A 22,760-nucleotide genomic window follows, 5' to 3' on the forward strand; every position below is an offset into this window, starting at 1 on the left:
GCGTGTCTTGACTCTTTTTTGCCACGGTTCCTGTGCTGTTGGGAAAAATATGCAATTTTAATCAGCATTTCCAAGGCCTCAAGAAAGAAAAAATAATTTCAGACTATTTTCACTCACTTGGTTTTCTTTTTTCTTCATTTTCATTTTACTCGTTTCTTTTCTTCTGTCCTTTCTCACAGCTGTTTCCTTCATTGCTTCCTCCCTTTTGTCTGACTCGTGTCCTTTCCTTTTTCGTGTCCTTCCTTTCTCACTTTCCTCGTGTACCTTGAAGCTGTCATCATTGTGTTCGCCTGTCATCTCTTTTGTACCTTCCTTCTGTGCTTTTCTTTCTTTCCCTTTTTCCGCATACCATTTCTCTTCAGTATCTTTTACTTTTCCCCTTTATGTACTTCCTCTACTTTTTTCTTGTTTTCCCCTTCATTTCTTTCTCTTTCCATGTCCTTCCCCACTTTCTTCCTTGCTTGTCTCCTTTCTTCCTTGCCTTCTTCCATTTTCTTCCTTCCTTTCTCATCTATCTTTTTTCCTCCTCTTGTTTTGTTCTTTGTCTCTTTGCACCTTTCATTTCTACCTTAGCTCCTTCCTTGTCTTTCATTTATTTCCATTCTTGCCATTTTTTCTTATCTTCCTCATGTCCTTCCCTTTTCCTCGTCTTTCTGCTCTTCTGTTCCATTCTCCCCTTCATTGGGTCCTTTCCTCTCCTTTCTTTTGTCTCTTCCTCTCGGCCCATGTATTTCCTTTCCTCCTTGTTTTTAATTTCTTTCTTCCTGTCAAACATTTTCTTCCCTGTGCTATTTCTTTCTCTCAACTTTCATACCATCCATCTTTTCTTTCTCTTGTTCCTCTTTTCCTTCTTTTGAAGTCTCTTGTTTTCAGATATTTAATCCCTGCTGCATTATATTTCCTAATGAAAGTTTGTGTTTTGTATTTAAATTTGAGCTATGAGAATCCTTCAGCACCTGAAGTTTTTTTCCATGAAGAACATGTTGGTGAACTGAAACACGGTGCTGAAACTGTGACTCAACCTTTCTATGTGCATCCAGTGAATTAATAATGTACCGAAATACATTTTGAGTTAAAATTACAAATTTTATTCAGCAGAATAATTTTACTGAAACTGTGAGAGCTGCTGCCTTATATTTAAAAAAACACCTTGTGTAAAATATGAGTAAATTTACTTAGTTTATTTTTAAAAAATATTCCAGTTGTTCCCAGCAGTAGACGAGTTGTTGCTGCTCAAGAAAGCTGCAGAGTAAATGTCAAGTCATGAAGTTGGTAATGGCGAAATAAGTGAAAAAACAGAATTTTAAAAATCTATTTCTGCTTTTGGACTTTTTCCATTTTTAGCAGCTCAATGACAGATGGGAAATTCAAGGAAGTTCTTCCCCACATAGACATTTTTACCAGAATATAAAGATACTTTTAGTACTAAAACCTGAAATTCATAAAATATCACAAAAGGCCAATTCAAAAGTGTTAAAGGTTTACTTGAACTATGCCGACTTCACATTTACCCAGCAGAGGATGATGAAGACTCTTCACAATGAGGCTAAACCACAGACACACAGGCTGTTTGCAGTCTTATAAAGAAAGCACATTTACAAAAAATTAAGTGGAAAGAAAAACTGCTAGGAAAAGCTCTTAAAAATGCATTGTGGCATAGAGGTTATCAGTCTTTATGCCTGAGGTGTTAAAGAGGCAGGATTATGTATTTTCCAGCCAGATTGTGGCACCATGTACCACTATCTAGTATCTGTGTTAACCTCTGTTGTTATAAAATTCTGTATGTATGAAACTTAAGAAAAATGTGGCTTTGCAATTTAACACCTTGAAGTTGGGCTTCTGTCTCTTTAAGAACCTCCTACTCATTTTTGAATCTTCGCCTTGTCACAACCATGTTTCTCCATTGAAGTGCTAAAATATTTCATGGTACATGTCTGCACCAACTGGACTTTAGCAAGTTAAATGCAAAATTTACTTTAATGGCAAGAAGATTTCTGTCTCTGGTTTTGCAATGGCTTAAAACAAGGAATTCAGTGACTGCAACAAGTTGCAGAGCTGTCTTGGCTTTTAAAATTGAAAATTCATCCATTGTCTGCACTCAAACTGTTCAATGTGAAGTTATCTCTGTGTTTTTGTGCATCTCTGCCCATCAGTGTTTGGTAGTCAAGAGCACTTTAGAAAATACAGAAAAATTCATATAGGGTTGCAAGCTGAGTGCTCTAAGTTGCAGAACTATATTTCAGTAGAGATGCTAATCTTTAGGAGAAAAAACATAAAATAGTTACCTTACCTCAGATAGATGGTCTTTTCTTACCACGCAGATATGCAAAGCTGTAAGTCTTGTTCACTGAGATCTTAATTCGTGCCATTAAATTAGAATAAAAACTGAGACGATATATATATATAGAATGTGAAATGGCTTAAGAAAAGGAAGTGTGGTAGATTTATTCTTCATGCATCTGAGCTTAAAATTAACAGTGAGGGAATTGCTGCTATGTGAGCATTTCTTTTTAAATTCATGTGAAATGTTTGTCTTTTATTATACCACTTTACCAAACCAAATACTTGAATTGGTACATCAAGAACTGGTGTGTCATTTCTCTTGAGTGACTCTGAAGTGGCATTCAAAGGCTAAATATGATGAAGTCCGGATCCTGCAGCAGTGACGTCCACCGCCAGTCGTTCGGAGCTGGAGTCCTGCATGCTTCAGAAGTTCTCTGGTTCAACACAGATGAATTTAATGAACAGGTTCTTACCCAGACCTCTGCAGAACCTGGAAACAGGCCAGGGAAGTAATGCAGAGATTTAAATCTTAGAGTCATGGGAGCTAAACTGTGCGGGACCGTGGCCCCCTAGGGCCAGTGGACACTGTCTAGTAGTGATGGGTAAATGAGGCGTCATGTATTGTTTCGACCCATAGCAAAACTGTGTCGATTCTGTGTTGATACTGTGTCACTCAATACTGACACCTGCTGGACATTAAAAATTCCTACAGGCAATGTAGTGATTTGATGACCTAGTCTATACAATAAGATTTAAGTCTTCGTATTTTATTGAATATTATATATTGTATTATGTCATATCTTCAGTTAAATTTAAAATAGATTTGATATACAGTCAATAAAAAATGTGAACATGTACCATAAAGTGAAAATTTAAGTGAATGTCTTACAACATTTTGAAATTTAGCCTTTTACGCTTTTTAGAGAGAAGAAGCGCGGAGACTGTTTTTACCATCAGGACGCAGAACACTGTGGGGGGAAAAACTGCACAAAAAAATCTGCGAAGCAGCGATACCGTGAAAGGTGAACTGCGTTATAGCGAAGGATCACTGTTTAAGAAATAATTTATGAAAAGCAACTGAGTAATTTGTAGAATGGCTGTATATCTGAGTTTATCTAGGTGTATCTGGGACTTCATTCTCATGCCTGGCCTCATAATGCCTCAACATTGAAAAGGTGGATTTATTTAAATAAGACAGTTTAGTCAAACATGTGTGACACTTAACCTGCAGAACATAACATGAAAGTAAACTAAGAGTCAATTTCAGCTGAATTTGGATTCAGATAGATCAAGTAGAAACTGACAAGAACCGGATGAAACAACAAAAATGAAAACAAATGTATTTTCCAATATAAGATCAAAATGGTCCCACACTGCGGAAACCTTTCCTTTGAGGCTGCTCCATAGTTGATGCTGTAAAAGGTTAAGAATTAGTTTGGCAAATGCTTTTGACAGATTCGCTTCCTTATAAACACAGTTTGGCGCGTTAATGTCATTTTGAAACTGTTCCTGTATTGGTCACGTGACTTGCTGAAACCAATACGTGCACCGACACGGGTTTTGGTCTATGGGCTTGATACATTCACCGACGCATCGGTGTTGCCGGACCCATCACTACTGTCTAGTAATCTAATCCCATGTCCAGGTTTTGTGTATGCAGCGCATGAACACGTCCTGCAGCCATTTCCTCTGCGGTCTGTGTTTGCAGAGCGAATCTTGCCTCTTCACCTCCATAGCTTGTCTAATGAAAGTGCTTCTAATTTATGGTTGGTGTAATTTTGTGGAGGAGTTTACAGCAGGGAGGTTGCACTCAACAATAAAACCATCTCATAAATTAAAGTAACTGCAAAAGGCCGGCTTTAATGCTGTGCTCATTCAAAAAAAAAAAGAGAGAAACTTTTGGTTTAATCGTGACGTAGACCCTCGATTGTTCGCTGAATTTTTTGTGGTTTACCATAGAAAAATAATTCAACCAATATAATTTTGAAATCCAGTGCAAGCTGAATGACCAATCAGGCTCAACTCTTAGATGCAGCACACCTGAATCTAATGGCTCCTTTAAGTGAGGATCTAGAGCAGTGTTTCTCAACCCTGGTCCTCACCACCCCCCTGCTCTACATGTTTTAGATGTGCCTCTATTCCAGAGCAGCTGATTCAAATGATTGCATGACCATCAAGTACTGCAGAAGCCTGTTAATCACCCAGAGATACAATTCAGGTGTGTGGCAGAGGGGAAACACCTAAAACATGCTGGACAGGGGGGCAGTGAGGACCAGGTTTGAGAAACACTGATCTAGAGGGTAGACTGGGTCACCAGTGAAAATATATGGCATCATCGTTTCTTCATCCACAGTCTTCCTTTTCCTTCCAACCTGTCTTAAAATATCATTTTATCATTAAATAAGCCAAAAACACACAAAAAACACCTATTGCAGGCTGTCTAACTGTGCCACATTCAACGCCTGCAAATTGAACAAATTGAAAGTGGTGCTTGCTTATGTAAAGTAAAAAGCTTAAAATTATGTTAAGAGGTGCTGTAGATCATGTTTGTTTATGTCGCCATGCTTAATTCCAACTTCTTAACCAGATGTAAAACCAGCTCCAAGTTCTAACTTCTGACATAACTCACATACTCAACAGCATATTCAGTTAAATTCAACTTCAAATCAAAAATACTTTATTGCTCCCAAAGGGAAGGTGAATAAAATTCAGAGCGCACACATAAATATGTACAAGCATTTTTGGCACATTTGAAACCCCGTACAATGCAGGAGGTGTAATAAAAGGGGGTTAACATTGTCAGTGACTCGGTGGATGATTGAGGTTTCAAACACTGCTGAATCCCATGAGCGCGACTGACTCTCTAACAACCAGAAAAGCTCTGGACAGGCTGAAGGTTTCTGCACTTTTATTGTCCAAGATATCAACACAGATGTGATTTGAGTCTGTCTTCTAGAAAACTGACTCTAGAAGTCAGTTTTCTTTCCCTATGTTGAATATATTTCCGCATGTAAAATATTTAATGCCTGAGAGATTAAACTACTGTGTCTTTGATAGTTGGAGGGAAGCTGCTTTGAATGCAGTTCAGTCAGAACAACTTTCTTGTCATGCTGTATTTTATTTTTAATTTAGTACAGTGTGTAGGTCAGTGCTTGTTTTGTGCTTGGGATCTTTTTTTTCTAGCTGTTTTTGCATCAGAATAGTTTGTGACGACGGATTCACACATATCGGTGTACTTTCTTGTAATCAGCATTAAGGGACAATCTTCTGCCAAAAATGAAATATATGTGGAAATTTAACACATTAGTTCATTATATAGCATGCTAACCCTATGATGATCGTTTGACAAAGTTCACAGCCTGGTTGAGATTCTGGAAAAACATCTAGATGGTCCATTTATACATTTGCAAACCAATCTATACTAAAACAAAAACATGTTTTCTGTTGTCAGTGCTTTACACTTACAAGTTTGTTTTACTGTTTTAGCTTCATTAAATGATGAAACATGACCAAACCTCCCATAAAACCACATCTTTCTTGCTCATAAAATGTTTAAAGTTGTTTCCTAGAGGGAAACATCCATTTTTTTATGTATATTCCACTGCTAGGCAGTTTAATTTCCCTTTTCTGAGTGGATTCAAGGCAGTAATGATAAAATCCATCCTGTTTTGATGCCACCTAGAGCTTATTATTTACTTTATTCCTTTGATTCTTGTAATTTGCTCAATATTGAGTTCATCTGTTTCATGTTGACGGTAAGGTTTTCAACAGAAACTGTTCGGTTTCCTTCTTAATGTAACCATGCAAACAGAGGATGCTTGTATGTAACACACACATGTTTCATCAATCAAGGAAAACCCATTCTTACGGTAAAACAGAGCAGCAATGAAAAGAAAGTAGAATCATCACGTCAAACAGAACAATTCAAATGATTTAATAATTAAGATTTTCATCATTTAGTCGCAGTAAATCGACTAATTCCAAATAAAGAGAAACTTAATGAGGCTTAATGCTTTACTGACGACTTTGAATGTGTTCTTGTTGAGACCCTGCAGACATCTCTGAGCCTCGGAAACACAACCGAGCCGATCAAACTGAGAATCTCATGTTTGTGTTGCACAGAGCAGCAAATGAGCAGACATGATGAATTATGTAGATAAGGAGCATGACTTCTAAAGTGCACCAGCTGTGTTCAACATCTACTTCTCATTAGTTTTTTTTCCCCCAAAGAAGTAAAAAAATATATAATAAATAAAATATTTTATGTATATGTATATATTTATGTTTATGGCACACATGCAGTTATATGATGAGTTTGGCAGATGTTATGCAACTAAAGCTGTTTGCAAATTGAAAGTAGAACCACATTCAAACATACATGAGGAAGTGCTGCCTCTCATGAACCGCTGTACACTTCTTTCTTGCTCAGAGGGAAGTGAAACCTCTGCATGGCCGCAGAGAGAGAGAGACTCTGCTGGTCATTAGAGCAGCTGCTGCTTCACTCATGAGAACGCGCTGCTGACGACGCATCCCAGGCAGAAGGAGGTTGCATTAGTCCAGAGATGGGTTTCGGCGAGGATCTCCGGTGTCCACAGGCGCACGCGGCCGTCATGAGGCTGCTGGACTCCGAGCTTCACCTGATGGAGATCATGAAGAAGTGGATGGGTCAGCGGGCGAAGAGCGAGCGGGAGTTCTCAGTGCAACTCCACCAAATGACTGCCATGGCCGAGAAGATGGACCGGCCTCAGACCAATCCGGGAGCGGATTACATCAGTCAGCTCAACAAGGTGGGGTCTTCTCTACTTCTACACTGATAGGTTGAAACATCTGGTAGAGTTCGTTTTATCTTCTGAGTCTAAAAATGTCAAAGAAGATGATGTTCGTTTAAAAAAATGTATCAGAAAACTACAAATGAAGACCAAAAGTTGTAAAATGGCTTTATTAAGAGACCTTTCTCCGCTCGTCTCCTCATTAATTTAATGTTAATGAATTCCCAGTCCCTCATAAGATTGCACTTATTTTGCAATACCACTACTCATCTTGCAAAGTCTTTTCAATTTTTCATCTGCATGGCTTTCAGAATAGCTGATGAGCTCATGAACATGGATTATTTAAAACACGGTTTTGCTATTCAGGTGAAAATGCTGGTGAGCCACCAGAAAAGGGGATGTAGTCACACAGTGTTTGGTATTTATGACACTTGGATGTTCACTTCTTGAAAGTGGAAGCAGGGCACTTTATGGCACTTTGTGCGATTTGCATGTATTCAAATCTAAAACCTGTTTAATGTTCTTCTGGAGTTGGGCGTAAAAGCTGATGATTTTCCTCCCCTCTCCTGTGTGTGCCAGTCGTGGGGAGTGCTGGTTTCGCAGACGGAGTCCCTCAGCCAGGTGATGAGGAGGCGCTCCGAGGAGCTCCTGGACGGGCCCATCAGCAAACTGACTCTGCTCATCAGAGACAAACAGCAGCTCCGCAAAACCTACGCAGAGCATTGGAACCTTCTGCGGCAGGAGCTCAACAAGGTGCGAAACAAACCACACAGAGAGGTGTTTCTTTGACACGTTCACTTCCTGCTGGAGTGTTTTTCTTCTAACACTTGGAGTTAGTCTTTAAAAAGTTTTTAAAACGCGATGTTTAATGTTCGGTAAACACTTTATTTGAAGGGGTGTGCATAAGGCTGGTGTGACACTGACATAAACATCCATCCATCCATTTACCCCCCACAAGTACATCTAAAAAAATATAAATACTTTGAATGAGTTTCAGTGTGTCAGAAAATTAGCGTTAAAAAATTAAATATTGGTGATTCGTGTTGTCATACCCTTATCTGCTAATTAATAAGGGTATAACTCAAAGTACCTGCAAAGGTTTTCTGATCCTCCTGATCTCAGAGTCTCAGTCAGTAGGACATGCAAACTTCTGTTCAAGCATATGCTTAGAAAGTTGAGTGGAAGGAAAGTTTGATTGAAAAGGTCCAACAGCAAAAGGGATAACTGCGACCTTGAGAGGATTGCCAAGCAAAAATATTTCCAAGAATTTGAGAGAGCATCAGAAGGAGGGAGCTGGAGTCGCATCAAGAGCCACAGCTGTTAAATCTCACACAGGAGCTCCAAGGAGAAAAGGAAATGAAGCCTCTGGTCCATCGATGAGAATTTATTTTATAAGGGAGAGTGCATATTAATTATCATAAATACATTAAAACAGCGATGTAAATATGCCATATTTAGCCACCAGGGCTAATTTTCATCTGTAGTCTCCTGGCAGGAAAAAAATTGACAGAAAATATGCTAAAAAGGAAGTCACACTCATTAAAACACCCAAAACAATTAAAACATTTGTTAATTCAAATGTGCTCATTTAAAACATGAATGCAGGAGAGTAAAGTTTGCATCTAATCTAATTTATAAAAAGAGTCACAGAATCTGAACCAACAATGCAGATGACCTAAAATCTGGGGTTCATACCAAATGAGCCCCAACTATTGAGTGTATAGGAACAAACAAACTTTTCAAACGTCTGAAATTTCTGTTTGAAACATTATTTCATTTCTGACGTGTAAAATTCAAATGTTATGAGACACTGAATTTTGAGTTTACATCACCTGTAAGTCACACAAAATGAAGGTGAAATATTTTGCTGGTCCTTGAAAGTTTAAAAATAGTAGCAAACTGTTACCAGGATGTCATCATCACAAAGAGCAGCATAATGTGTTCGCCTTCATGAATATGCTGAACATGTCGATCATCAGAAAATGCTAAATGCTGGAAGTAGCTGGCAGCAATGCCACTGCAATGGCTTGGCACTCACAATGTGATTTATTAAACCTGAACAGATTGCTGCTTTTGCATCCATACGTATATTGTTTTAAAGACAGGTGAAAACTGGGCCACAAAAATGTCTGGAGCCAGATTATTTTAGATTAGATTAGGTTCATTGTTATTGCACAATAAGCAGTACAATGAGATTAAAAGCACAGCTCTGCTTAGGGCTCTTACAGACAAACAGACACGTAAGACCAGACAGACTTATGATCTGGAAAAGAAAAAAAGTCCAGAGCATCTTTAGAGACGATCTGGACTCTAACGAGAGTTTGTTGATGATGGGATGTAGCGTTTGTGAGGAGTAGATTTGGGAGTACAGTGTACCGCTTTTAAAGGTAAAGAGTAAAAATACAACAGCAGTAATTTGGTTTATTTACCTGGTCATAGAAAAATGATGATGACAAGGTAATTTCTCTATTACCTTGTGTGTGTTCATTTTTCAAAGTCATATTTTATTAATGTTATTGATATATTATAAAAGTCAGAGTTCCAAGTGAAACATTCAAGTCACAAGTTAATATTGTTTACGAACTATATATTTAGTTAGCAAGCTAGAATCCTGAATGGTCTTCTGAAAGAAAAGTTAGAAGTAACACAAGCTGCACTTGTCCTCTCCTCTTCTCCAGCAGAGCGTCTAATTCTCAGAGAAAGAGCAAAATCAAGGGGCTAAAACAAAAACTAAGATGCCAAAATTTTTGTTTTCATGGTTAGCTGAAATGTGTCAGCAGTTACCAAGCTGAAGGCTAAGGAAAATGAATTTTATGGCTACCCTTAGTGTCCCCCAGAAAAGTAATTTAATGTGTTCATGTCTAAGTTGAGCACCATTAAATTGTGTCAATATTTAAGCTCATAATCTAGAAAACAGCATTGCTCAGTTCAAAGTTCTCTGGAAAGTGAGGACCTCTCATGAACGCCATGCGTCCATCAAACATGTTGCCTTTTATTTTCTTTTTATTTATCGTGACTGCTACTTATTGACATGACAGAGCTTCCATACGATGCCATTACCGATCATCATGATTGTCATCCATATTTGGACTTGCTTCCTGTGACTCAGAAAACTCGTCTGGTTTCAAAAAAATATCCTTCAAGACTCCTCATAATATATTCAGTTTAATAATGCAGACGCAGTCAGCCAAGACTCACTCCCTTCACTTTCAGATCAAAATGCTGGTTAGTTACTACTGAATGAAAAGACTCAACGTGTTTAGTTTGAGATCATTGAGGTTTTGTTCTTGTTGCTGGAGTCTTAAATATCACCGGCCTGAAATAGAGGAGCAATAAAACTGCACAGGAAGTCCAGTGTGCAAACGGAACAAAAAGTCTGCAAATACTTCTCATTATATTTAATTAAGGTGTCCACAAATAAATATCTATAAACAAGCAATATAAAGGTACATTGTAAATGTTAGCAACATTAAAGTTTACTTTTACACACATCATCTTATTTCTTTCAGTCTCGACCATTTCTAAAAATCTTTTCCTCTTTCTGGGCAAGAAAAACACAAATTGATTTATACAATGTGGAAAATTGGCAATAATGTTTGTTTGCATATAAAAAATTACTTAAGCAAACATGTCAAAGCTTTGCAGATGAGTGGCAGTTTCATAATTAAATATAATTTTCATAAACTTAAGCAGAAGAGCCCAGCGCAGTTTAAAACGAGCCCCGTCCTGTTTGTTTTATTACCCAATTACATCAAGCAAATGAAGTGCAAAGTTTTGTAAATCTGTGGTGGGCTGCAGCACAGACATTTGTTGGGTCGTTTGCTTAACATGGTGCTATTACTTTGCCGTGCAAAGCGAGCGTCGCTGTGCGGTTTTACAATAGATATTTCGTTTTGTACCTGACTGAGCCAACAGAGCAGTCAGAGATGCTATCAAAGAGCTTTGAAACGTTTCCACCAGCTACACGACAAAGGTCAGATCGTTTCCTCAAATGTTGTTTCTCAGCTTTCATGTTCCTTCAGAGGAGAAGCGCGGCAGGTCTGCTGTCCACTTCCTGTGTCTGTGTTTCGTGGTATTTACTGTCAAGGTGCAAAGAAACTCTGCTGGTAAAAAGTATTCACTCCCCCTGGATTATTGCTTTTACAAATCAGTCATGATCAACAAAATTTGACAAAACTTTTACAAAAAGCTTTGGTAATGTCAAAGTGAAAGTTGATTTCTAAAAAAAAAATAATGACCAATAGTCATAATTATTCACCTGCTTAAAATGACTGACTCAATTCAACAGAGGTCCAGCCAGTTGGTGCCAATATTCTCACAAAAAGTGTAACAGAAATACAGACACGTGGAAGGTCCATTCATTCATTCACTTATGCTACCATTATAGCATAAAGATAAAAAAAACACTCCAAGCTAGTCAGAGAAAATGTTTTTGAAAAGTATAAGTCAGGGGATGGATACCAAAAAAAAAAAAAATTCAAGGCACTAAGCATCAGTGTATTCATTGAAATCCATCATCAAGAAATGGAAAGACTATTTTCATAACTTCAGTTAAATAAAGTGGGGCAGCAATGAGAAACAAATTTTTAATGAAAACTTACATCAGGATTTGACTGCAGTTAGTTAGAGTCCATGGTCAAGTGGAAAAGAGTTATTTGGTCTGATGAGACCAAAATGGAGCCCATTGGCCGTCAAACAAAACAAATCACATCGAGCACACCATCCCCACAATGAAGCACGGTGCTGGCAGCATTATGCTGTCAGTGCCGTTACAGGCTTGTAAAGGTAGAAGGTAAAATTCAGTGTTACAAATATAGAGAAATACTGGAGGAATTTGTTTCCATCTGCTGGGGTTAGAGAACATTTATTGGTTTGAATACAGCAAGGTGAATGTTCCGGAGTGGCCCAGTCAAAGCCCAGACCGCAATCTCATAGAGAATTTGTGACAGCACTTGAAAAGTATCTGATTCCTATGTAACCTGTCGGAGCTTGAAGAGGTTAGCAAGAAAGAATGGAGTAACATCTCCAGATGTGTAACTCAGACTCCATGTTGTGATCGCAGCTCAAGGTGAATCTACTGAATGCTGGTGGGAAGGAAGTAAATTATGCAGTCGCTTATTTTGTAGAAATCATTTTTTTTATATTAACTGTTATTTTTTTTTTTTATTTTGTCAAAAAGCCAAACTTTGTTGATCATGACGGGTTTGTAAAAGCCATAAAAGGAGGAAACATAAAATGGTGTGTGTGTGACATTTATTTTGGCACCCGGCTATATTCACTATGTTATTTTACAACTTTTCTGACACCTCCAAAAGCTATTAATAAATGTTGACGTTTTCACATTAACATAACAAAATGTAAATTGTTTATTGGAATTTTCTACAGCAGATGGACAAACAGCAGTTCATAACCGTTATGTGGAGGTAAAAAGGATTCATGGTTTTCCTTTTATTTATATAAAAAAAAATCTGAGAAATGCAGTCAAACTGAGGTTAACCTTCATCCCATTCCAGTTTCTACTTCTAACAAACTTTCTTCCCTAATCTGATCTATCTACTCATGAACTTTGACCAGCTTCACATTAAGAAGCCATGTTTCATCTTAGAACTGGTGTGTTTGGCTTCCTTTATATCACACACTTTTAAATCTTGGCTTAATTTTTCCCACATGTTTGCAAATTACCAACACGTTACTTTTCTGTACGTTCTGTACGTTTCTCCATGCCAAAGCATTTTGTCACACTGGATTTTGTTTAAATGAACAAAGTAAAAGGGGGAAAATACAAATTCACAACACCTTAAGAGTTTCACCAAATATTTCGAAGACTTTCTGTGCTTTTCTCCCACTTCGCAATAAGACACTAGTGTGTGTCAATCACAGGAAATCCCAGTAAATGCATTGAACCTTGTGGCTGTAATGAGAAGAACAGTGGAGTTGTAGGGAGTGTAGAGGCAGACAGAGGCAGTACAACTGAAACGCTGCGGCTGACTGATTTTGTGTTTGACCAAAGGGAGAGAACACATTACACGTTCAAGAGCCTCTGCATTGGTTTGCTGTCAGTTTCTGAATTGATTTGGCTTCTTCAGTGTCCGTGAAGCAATTTGTTTTCTTGCTCCAGCTAACTTGCATCTCGTGCTTTGAGGGAAGACCTTTGCTAGGAGACGGGAAAAAAACAAAACAAAACAAAACAAAATAAAGCAAAAAAAAAAAAAAAAAAAAAAACATCTTGTCAGAGTCATAATTTATGTTGTCATGTATGAATTCAAAAATGCTTTATTTTGGTTGCATAGGTGACCCACACAGAGCTGGAGAGGCTGAAGACCAGCTACAGGCAGGCGGTTAAAGACGCAGCTCTGGCAAGGAGGAAGTACCAGGACATGAGCAAAGGTGAGAACTTTGAGGGTTTTTACTTCTCTAAATAGGATCAGTTTCAGACACACCTTGTGCTTTCTTCTTCTTTATGCAGATAAGGAGCGAGAAAAGAACAGGGAGCGCTATATAAAGGCTTCCCTTAAGCTGCACGAGCTCCACAATGAGTATGTGCTGTCGGTGCAAGCGGCTCAGGTTTACCATCAGCACCACTACAGCCAGATGCAGCCGGCTCTGCTCAGCGCGCTGCAGACGCTGCAGCAGGAGATGGTGCTCATCCTGTAAGACTGCATTCAACACAGTCTGCATGGGCGTGTGTGTGTGTGCGTGCGTGCACATGTGTGTGTGTGAGAGGCTTAAAGAAAATTAGAGACATATATTTAAAATCTCAACAAAATTTCATTTAAATACAGTGGAAATATTTATGTATAAGATCAACAGTTGATGAAAAATAGATATAAAACAAAACTACTGAATAAAAACAATTTGTCATTGTTTTGATTCGGTAGTTTCAAATACTTAATTTTATATCCACTTTTCATTATTTTATTTGATTTACTGTTGAACTTAACTTTTCATTTTAAACAACTTCTAAGGACAAATGTTGCAAATTAGTTAAGGTAATATTTGCATTGGAATGCAGGCATTCCCTATAAAATAAACAATAAAAAATAAAATAAAAATAAAAATAAATAAAATAAAGCATAATCTCTGATGATTTAATTTGTATTCACTCTCAGAGAAAAAGAAGCTGAACTCAGTTTTATTATTTATTCTTAGCACTGTCGGAACATTTGCCTAATATTTTCAAATTCTTTAATTGCCAACAATAAACTCTTAAACATATTTATTCATGCATGGATTTAAAGGATATTCAGAGTTTATAAAATTGGGTTCTGTAAAGTTGTAGTCAGTATGTTACCTGATGCAGCTTATTCAGCTTCCCAGTCCGCTCTACTCAAAACCCACAAGACGTTTGTCATCTGCCAGGAATCTCTACAATTGCAACTTTTACGACGGTGCTGGACGTGAGCTGCAGCAGAAAGATATCAACCTCAGTCAGGGAGTGGCGCCAAAAACACTGCAGATCAGGAAACAGGAGTCAAATCATGAGAAGAAGAAGAAGAGCAATTTTTCTTTTTCTCATGAGAAATCACTTTATTCTTTCTTTTTGGCTCTTCCTACATTTTCTGGTCTTTCCTGAGACTTTATACTGAAAACTTAAATGTCTCAGTGATACACAGTTACGCAGCTTAGCTCAAATTAACAAGACTGCGTGTTATTGCGCGATGTCCAAGCGTCCAAGCGCGTAAACGACAACGGTTTGTGAAATCCTCCACTCTCTGATCCGCCTCAGTTTACAGAAGCAGAAATTAGTTCTCACAGAAAGGCTGTTCTACAGTTTGTGTGCAATGGAAGGACAAGTGAAACACTTGTTGCAAAATCAAAAGTGTCAAGAGCAAAAACATGATGTAAAATTAAAGCTGAGACAATGTTATACGAATCAAGTCAAAGCTGATTAAAATATGGTTTAAAGTGAAGTTGACTCTGATCCAGTCTGACTGGTTTCATAATCTTTGGCTCCTGAGTAAATCAGAGAACCTTTCCACCTCAAACAGCAGGTTTGGACAGAGGGAAACCTCCGGTCAGCACCAGGGTCAAAGGTCAGACACATGAGCTGGAACTTGATGTGCAGTTGATTAAAATGTAAAGTCATTTTTAAGTGGACTCCACATTTAATGGGTTGCTAATGTAACCAGGCTGGAGTTGGATTATTTTTTGATCAGCCAGCAGACATGAAGGTGTGTTTCTGCATGTGAGGTCAGATGAGGACAAAGATTAAAATCTCAAAGTTCCTGAAAGAAAACACACATGCGGCTCCACATACACCTGTAGATTTAACTTCAGTACGTTTAACAGAATCTAATTGCTTTTATTTGAAATTAAAAGGAACACAATTTCCACTGTTGTTTAAATGATAAAGTATTAGCTGTATAATTATCTTGTTATTGATGGGGTTTTTTAAAATTGTGATACATGGATTCAAGTAAAAATATTCGCTTAACGCTAAACTTAGTAATTGTTTTTTAAACATTACACATTTTTGCTATTCTTGTTTTTATAGACAAACCCAAATGTGTCAAGCTAATGTTAGCGGGTTAATGCTCTGCATCGCTGGCTGGGTTCTTAATGTTTACTTGCTGGCACTTCTTGTAGTCTCCGCATTATTACTGTCTATGTTTTTCTCAACAGGAAATAATTTTGTACATCCATATTTGCACATTTTCAGTTGTATTATTATTAGTGATATATGTTCAATTAGGAAGGGCAGGCTGGAGAAACTGAGGTTCTTCCGGCGGTTTCTCTTGCATTTTACCACAGGAATAGGATGATGGAAAATTTCAGCAGTTTCGGAACCATAACTCAACCATGCTGGTACCGAACCAAACCTGCACTCTTCATTTTATCCAAACTGATTTCTGACTGCCGCAGCAGTGGCTGCTCCTCATCTCCGAGTGAAGCATCAACGTTTTGTCTGATTTATCAATATTTCTCACTTAGTTCCAACAAAAAGAAATTACTATGAATTATTTATGCAGTTGAAGCTTTACTTTGTTCTTCTGCAGCTGGTTTGGTAGAAAAAGCCTCTGTTTGAGAACAGCAAAAACAACAATTCAAGGTGAATACAAGACTTCAAATCAAATCTTTATATAAGTGAAGAGGAAAAACATGTAAGATTTAAAGAAACATCAACAAGAAAGAGCCAGAGAGATTGATGTGTGTTAGTTAGATGGAAGAGTTACGAAGGAAAAAACAGAAAAAACAAAACAAAGCAGAAAAAAGCTTTACTTCAAGCTGCGGTTATTGATGAAGATGTTGTTGCTTCATTGCTGGGGAAGAGTAGAGTGCAGATAAAGTTGATGCTTAAAACTTAAAAAATGGTTTGTTAGTCACTGCAACACTCAAAAGACAAAGATCTCCACCAATTTTCTACTTACTTTATTTATCAATTAACATAAATAATTTTCTTTGTCTGTATGAATGGATTTTAATTTCACTTTATTGAAATTTGTTGCACATTATCTACTGTATGTAGCAATCAAAAATATGGGAAAATATGAAGGTAGCTGTTTTACTCCTATGTAACGCAAAACAGAGAAAAATGCAAAAGTCAGATTAAATTTAAAGTGATTAAAATTAAATTATATTACTGTAAAACATTTGACTCTAAAAATACTGATTGTTTTTGTTTGGGATGTTCTACACCAAACACATTTTTATTTTGAGCCATATCAGGAATCTTATTGTTCTTAAAGGGCCGGTTGAGCCAGAATTTATTGACAGAACCCATAAAACTGTTCAAGTATCAATAAATATCTGTTTTTTTCAGTAAGTGTTCCTTCAAATGAGATAATGATTGAAGAACTTTTCAGTCCATTCAGAATTTCTTGATTGTTTTTGATTTTGTGGATTTACTAAAAAGTGGAGGAGCTTACTGATGTAAGTCTAGAGGGCCACATAAAAAGCTACAGAGGGCCAGATTGGGCCCACGGGCCTTGAGTTCGACACGTGTTCTACACTTATGGGTCCCAGGCTCACATTTCAGATTTATTTATGCATTTAAGCAGGAATGGAGCATATTAATGAACAAAATCACAATATTTGTAAACATGCTGGACTATAACCCAAGGTTTCTATCTGTTTGTCCCTCGGCACTCAGCAGGTTGATGCTAACCTTAATACACTGGACATAAAATTATGTAAAACAATAAAACGAAAGGAAAGCACAACTTACACACAATTAAAAAAATGGGTGAAGCTCAGAGGAGCCTTAAAAGTTGCCATAATAAAGAGGATTGATCAATACATGCCCAAATCTGTTGGGTATTTTATGCATGACGGGTGCCAAAAGCGATATTGCACATATCAAACATGATTAAGAGTCAAAACATCAAAAAGATGTCTGCTAAAAAGCATCTAATTTTCCCCAAATTACTGATGTTATTAATTATTTTAGACTGAAAAATGAAGTGCTGAAAGAACCCCCTTTTTTTCTTTCATCATTATTAATGAAAAAGGACGAAGTCAAATCAGACCTGAAGCTGTAAAAAGAAGAAAGTTGCAGCTCTGACACACGGTCAGCTGCTCAGGAGTTTCCAGTTTGCTTTGACAGATGAGAGGTTTCAGGATGCAGACACCCGTACGATCACTTCTGAGAGGCTTTGGTGAAAATGGGAAAAACTGTGGCCCCTTTCAAAAGCGTTTAACCCTTTTCATAAAACTCAATAAGGCATGGATTCCTGAATGGATGCCATTTACGTCAGAGGATGCTTTGAACCTGAGAGGCACCCTTAGTTCAGTTAAAACATGGAAGGACGCTCGGAGTTTGACCTATGGAGGTGGTTGAATTTGTGACACAGTTTATTTAATTCTTCTTCTGCTATACGTCATATTACCAGATTTTTATATAAGAAATTAATGAGATCTAAATATTATCATGCAAGCAATCAAACCTGTCTCACAAATGAACATTTCTGAAAGCAGCTACATTTGCAGGTTTTCATTCTCCTGTGGCGTTTTTATGTTTCTTTGCCTGCGTTTGTATTGGGCCTCTGTTACCGTCAGGTCCCTGCATAGAAACCAGTGAAACCACTTCCCTTCAGAAGTCACCCAATTAGTAAATGCTGGCCATATGTGTGCAATTAAATCTTGTATCAGCTCAGCTGTTCTGCGAGGTTCAGCAGGAGAGCCACACTTATGAGAATCTGTGTAAGATTTGAAAATGTATCTAAAAAAAAAAACTCTTAATGTGGAAAGTTGGAGACATGAGATGAGGCAGCAAAAAGTGGATATACAAGTTATTGACCCTGAATAGAAATGCAAACCTCACTTGACATAATAAAAATGTATCTTTTTATTTGAAAATAAATTCTTGATTAATGTGTATAATTGTTTTTTCCCACTTTACAAGCATTTTTTCATTTATGTTTGTCAATCTAAAGAGCTACATATGGTTGAAATACGATGATAAATGTGGTAAATAGTACTTTTTCAAGGCTATATACTTGCACTAATTAAATATTACAGAATTGTTTAGAGCACAGTGGTCAAACTCAAGGCATGAGGGCCTAATGTGGCCCTCCATAGCTTTTTATAGGACCCTCAAAAGAGAGCTGTGTGCTTAAATATTACTTTATCTATCAAATCAAATCAAATCAAATCAAGACATGTGTTTTGTTGTTGACTTACCATTCAGAAACCACTTGCTGCATTCTTCTTGGCTGTGCAGAAGGCTCCACTAATGCTTGTCAAATATGTACAGCTGTATAACTGAGCAACTGCTTGCAGTGTGAATAAAGTGTAAATGTTGAGTTGGGCGTGGCCAGCAGAGACAAGAGGCAATAAAACATCTCTTTCTGAAAGGAGCAGAACTGAAATCTCATTTCCTAAGATTGATTTTTCACAAAAAATGTGATGAAAACCTTTAAACCATAGGCCTATTCTAACCTGTCCAAGGATGCATAATAGGATAACAGTTTATTAATGGGTTTTATCAGTACATTCTGGCACAATCGCCCTTTGAGGACATTGATGATCTGGATTAGACCCAAAATGAAAATGAGTTTGACTGGTCTAGAGGAACTGTAATTCATTGGAGGCTGGAAAATGTGAGTAACTCTCCAACTTCTTCACATCCAGGAAGGAGATCCTGCAGGAATACTTTGACATCTCCACCCTCCTCCAGCAGGAAGTGGTGAAGGTCCACAGGGAGATGTCATCCGCCCTCATCGCCATCGATCCGCACAGAGAGTACGAGAGCTTCACCCAGCAGAACCGGTAAGAAGAAGCAAAACTTTTGCAGAGTAAAGGTCACGATGCTCTGATGGAGATGCAGCTGTTGAGTCCGTGTTTCTGATCTCAGGTCCGTTGGGGAGATCCCTGTTTGTGTAGACTTTGACTGCAGCCTCCTGGAGGACACGGAGCAGCTGAAGCCCAAAGAGATCGAGCTGAATGACCTCACCTTGGAGACGATCCAGCACAAGTGAGAACAACGAGATAGCAAAGGCCCAGTTTCCTCTGTTAATATCTCAATGACTTCCTCTTCTTCTTTTCTGTCTGTATTTCCTTTAAACTCTCCCTGTACTTCCCCTCTTTCCTCATGGTGCTTCTGCTCTTAGGCTGACTGCGATCGAAGAGGAGCTGCTGGCCCTGGCTCGGTCTCTGGGCTCTCAGCAGACGTCTGTGGAGCAGCTGGAGCTGGAGCTGGAGAACGAGGTGGACGGAAACAAAAAAGGCCAGAGGTGAAGAGAGAGTAGGGCTGCTGCGTTCACACAATGGAGGAAACGATCTTTGGGAGCTCTGGTGGCAAATTGCTGAAATTTTGCTCCCGCTTTGCCTCTGTGTGCAGTCCTGAGTGACTGCTAATAGCCTGCCTGGTCTCAAGAGGCTGCAAGCACCTTATTAATAATAATAAGGCAGTAATATGCAAGGAGTTATGAATCCCGGTCCCCTCGTTTTTCTTGGTTGACAAGCCTGTCCAGAGGTGTCACAGGTTTGATCCAGTTATTAATTAGCTCCTGAAGGACAAAAGGAACCAGAGTGTTTATCTGCAAAACCCTGACAATCATTACAGAAAGCCAGGAAGCACATATGGTGTTTTCGAGGTGTTTTTTAGGTAAGTGGAGGTCGCGCTGCCCTCTGGTGACACTTTCACAGAAACATTTTGTAAACCAGCAGGAAAAGCTGTTTCAAGCTGACCTGCTGTGACCTTTTCGGGGCTGTCAGGCTTAATGTTCCCCTTCTTCAGACTCCACAGTAATTCAGTTCAGCTCGTTTCTCTTGAAACAATTCACAAACAATGTCACTGCAAGACTGGGAAATACAGTTCAGGGAAGAGCTGGTTTAACAGATGCTTCTCTGTTTTCAGCACATGGCAAATAATTTACTAGCAGCTGAAGTGAAGTAACATGCATGCATGCTGCTGGTTGTGTGTATTTGGATGATCATCAGTCAGAAAGAGGAAGAGCAGAGTGTCAACCATTAAGTTCCTGCGGCTCATAAAAAGGGCATACCTACATTATTCATATCTGAAACCTAAAATCTTATCTGATCTGCTCTCTGCACTTCTGTTAACCCTTTTCAGAAAGTTTCCTCTCTGGTGGTCTGTCGATTTTCATCCTCTCCGGATGTTAGCTTGGAGATTAAAGCATTCCTCATTTTAAATTTACATTCTCCATCCACATTTGTCCTGATTCTTGTCTGTTAGAAACCAACGGAAAACAGCCATATCCATCTTAAAAAGAGACCCATTATGTCAGAATGAGCTGTTTTATGACCTCTTGTCTCTTTAAATCCCAATAAGCCTCTGCTGACCCCAACTCAGCATTTACACTCATGTGAAAACGGTTGCAAACAGATGCGTAATTATACAACCACAAATGTTTGAAAAGCAGAAGTGGGGCCTCCTGTACAACCAACAATAATGTAGCAAGTGATTTCTGTGTGGTAAGCCAACAAGAAAACATTTGTCTCAACCAGCAGCCATTGTACAGCCCATACAGTGGTAAAACCAGCTGACCAAACGTCCTGTGACTTTGCTGGGGTTGCTAGGTGATGGGGCTGGATTCAGCGGGGGTTGCTAGGTAACAGTGATTGTGATTTAACAATCTGGAGGTTTTTGAAAGAGCTAATTTTCCAGATACCATAAAACCAGGAAATGGCTTTGTGTTTTTAAGTGCTTGGTTTGTTTTTAGAAGCATTTGAGACCCAAACAGGAAGTATTAAAAATGTACAAAATGTAAATTCTGCATAATAGGTCCTATTTAAAGCACACCAATGGAAGCCTTTAACTAAGGTTAAGCCACAAGCTGATCAGGAAGTAGGCAGATGTATCTTTGAAATGACATGTCTGTAGGCCTATGATTATCACAAAAGACAAGAAGAAATCTCTGGCTAAACTGTTAACCGGTAGCTTTGCAGCGCCGCTCACCACACAGACCAACACAAACCACTTCACTGCAGCTGCTGAAATCAGATAAACAGTTGTGAAAATAACCATTTTGCATCAGCATCCCCAGGACGGATGCAGATAGAAGACATTTCAAGTTGAGCTGTCGGCCAACAATAAAAATAAACACATAAAGTGCTTAATTTTGGTTTTTAGTCAAATTAAATTATAGATTTTTCTAAAATGTTTGATCTGAAGTTGTTCTGCTCAACATATTTTCCCAAACTTTCATGTCAAATTGAGAAATTTCATTAAAATCCAGAAACTTGTTTTCCGGAAGCCCCTCAAGAACTTCACACACAAACAACCTCAGCAATCAAAAGCAACACCTACGTGCAACTCAGGATGTTTTTGTGGCCTGAAACTTGTGGCTGTTGTGCATGTTTCTAATTAGTTTCATGGACCATCACAGCTGACTGAGGTGCAGGTAGAAAACTTCAGGATGCATGCACTAAATAATAATAATAAAAAAGTAATTTTATTTATGTTTTCTCTCCTCAGGGTTTATCAGTTCAGCAAGAGACATGCGATGGAGGAGTGCAGACAGCAGGTTGCTCTGTCTCAGGGTATAAAAGCGAAACTGGAGGTTCAGAGACTTCTTCTAAAGGAGAAACTGGACCAGCTGGGCTTCAGAGAACCTCCACAGGCCCTCAGGCTGGACATGGACTCTGTTTCGCTTTTATCCAGCACAAGCAATGTATGTTCCCCCTGCTGCAGACCTTTGCTGGTTTCCCTTTTCCTCAGTTGTTGTCAGTTCTTTGAAGCAGGCCAGTAAACGGGCATCTTGTGTAACACCTCACTGAAAGTGACTGGGTGGGGAAGAACTACCGACATTTGGTTTTAAAATGAGCGAGTGTTGATGTGGCACAGAGAAAGTTTCAAATCAAGTTGAAGCTGTAAGTTTTGTATAAATAATTAAATAAAAAACTAACATGGAATAGAAATGAGGACCACTACAAAACCAGAGTCTGAAAGTTTTAGAAATAAAATTTCAGGAAAAAATTCAAAACAAAAACAAATTGTAGCCTTTGCTGGGAGGCAGATATGCTGGATGTTTTCACCTCTTTCCATTTCTATATAGATTTACCAGGTTACAGATCCCAAACATCGGTCTAGTTAAAGTAAACCTTAAGCTATTTTCCTTTGACTATGTCTTGAATTCACATAGTTCTGTTATTTTTTTTTTTAAAGTTGCATAACTTGTCAATGTTGGTGGTCGGACAACACAGAAATATTTGTCTCCACTGTTGCAAATGAGAGAAATCTTTGTAATTTTTTTTTTATATTTTCAAATTTTACTTAGAGTACATTAAAGTTTGGACATTGTTCAA

General features: G+C 38.3%; 1 protein-coding gene across 1 annotated transcript in view; it reads left to right on the plus strand.

Annotated features, from left to right (window-relative positions):
- The first annotated feature begins 6,706 nt into the window (after positions 1 to 6,706).
- Positions 6,707 to 22,760, plus strand: part of fes (FES proto-oncogene, tyrosine kinase) — a 30,137-nt gene continuing 14,083 nt past the window's right edge. Inside the window, exons 1-8 of the mRNA XM_014997641.2 lie at positions 6,707 to 7,070; positions 7,632 to 7,805; positions 13,343 to 13,439; positions 13,519 to 13,702; positions 19,122 to 19,259; positions 19,345 to 19,464; positions 19,601 to 19,723; positions 21,931 to 22,126. Of these exons, the coding sequence (XP_014853127.2) occupies positions 6,846 to 7,070; positions 7,632 to 7,805; positions 13,343 to 13,439; positions 13,519 to 13,702; positions 19,122 to 19,259; positions 19,345 to 19,464; positions 19,601 to 19,723; positions 21,931 to 22,126 (1,257 nt within the window). The 5' untranslated portion in view covers positions 6,707 to 6,845. The remainder of the gene's footprint in view (positions 7,071 to 7,631; positions 7,806 to 13,342; positions 13,440 to 13,518; positions 13,703 to 19,121; positions 19,260 to 19,344; positions 19,465 to 19,600; positions 19,724 to 21,930; positions 22,127 to 22,760) is intronic.

This window comes from Poecilia mexicana, unplaced genomic scaffold (genome assembly GCF_051168715.1).
Source record: "Poecilia mexicana isolate PSO_F unplaced genomic scaffold, ASM5116871v1 scaffold_3, whole genome shotgun sequence".
Classification (NCBI taxonomy): domain Eukaryota; kingdom Metazoa; phylum Chordata; class Actinopteri; order Cyprinodontiformes; family Poeciliidae; genus Poecilia; species Poecilia mexicana.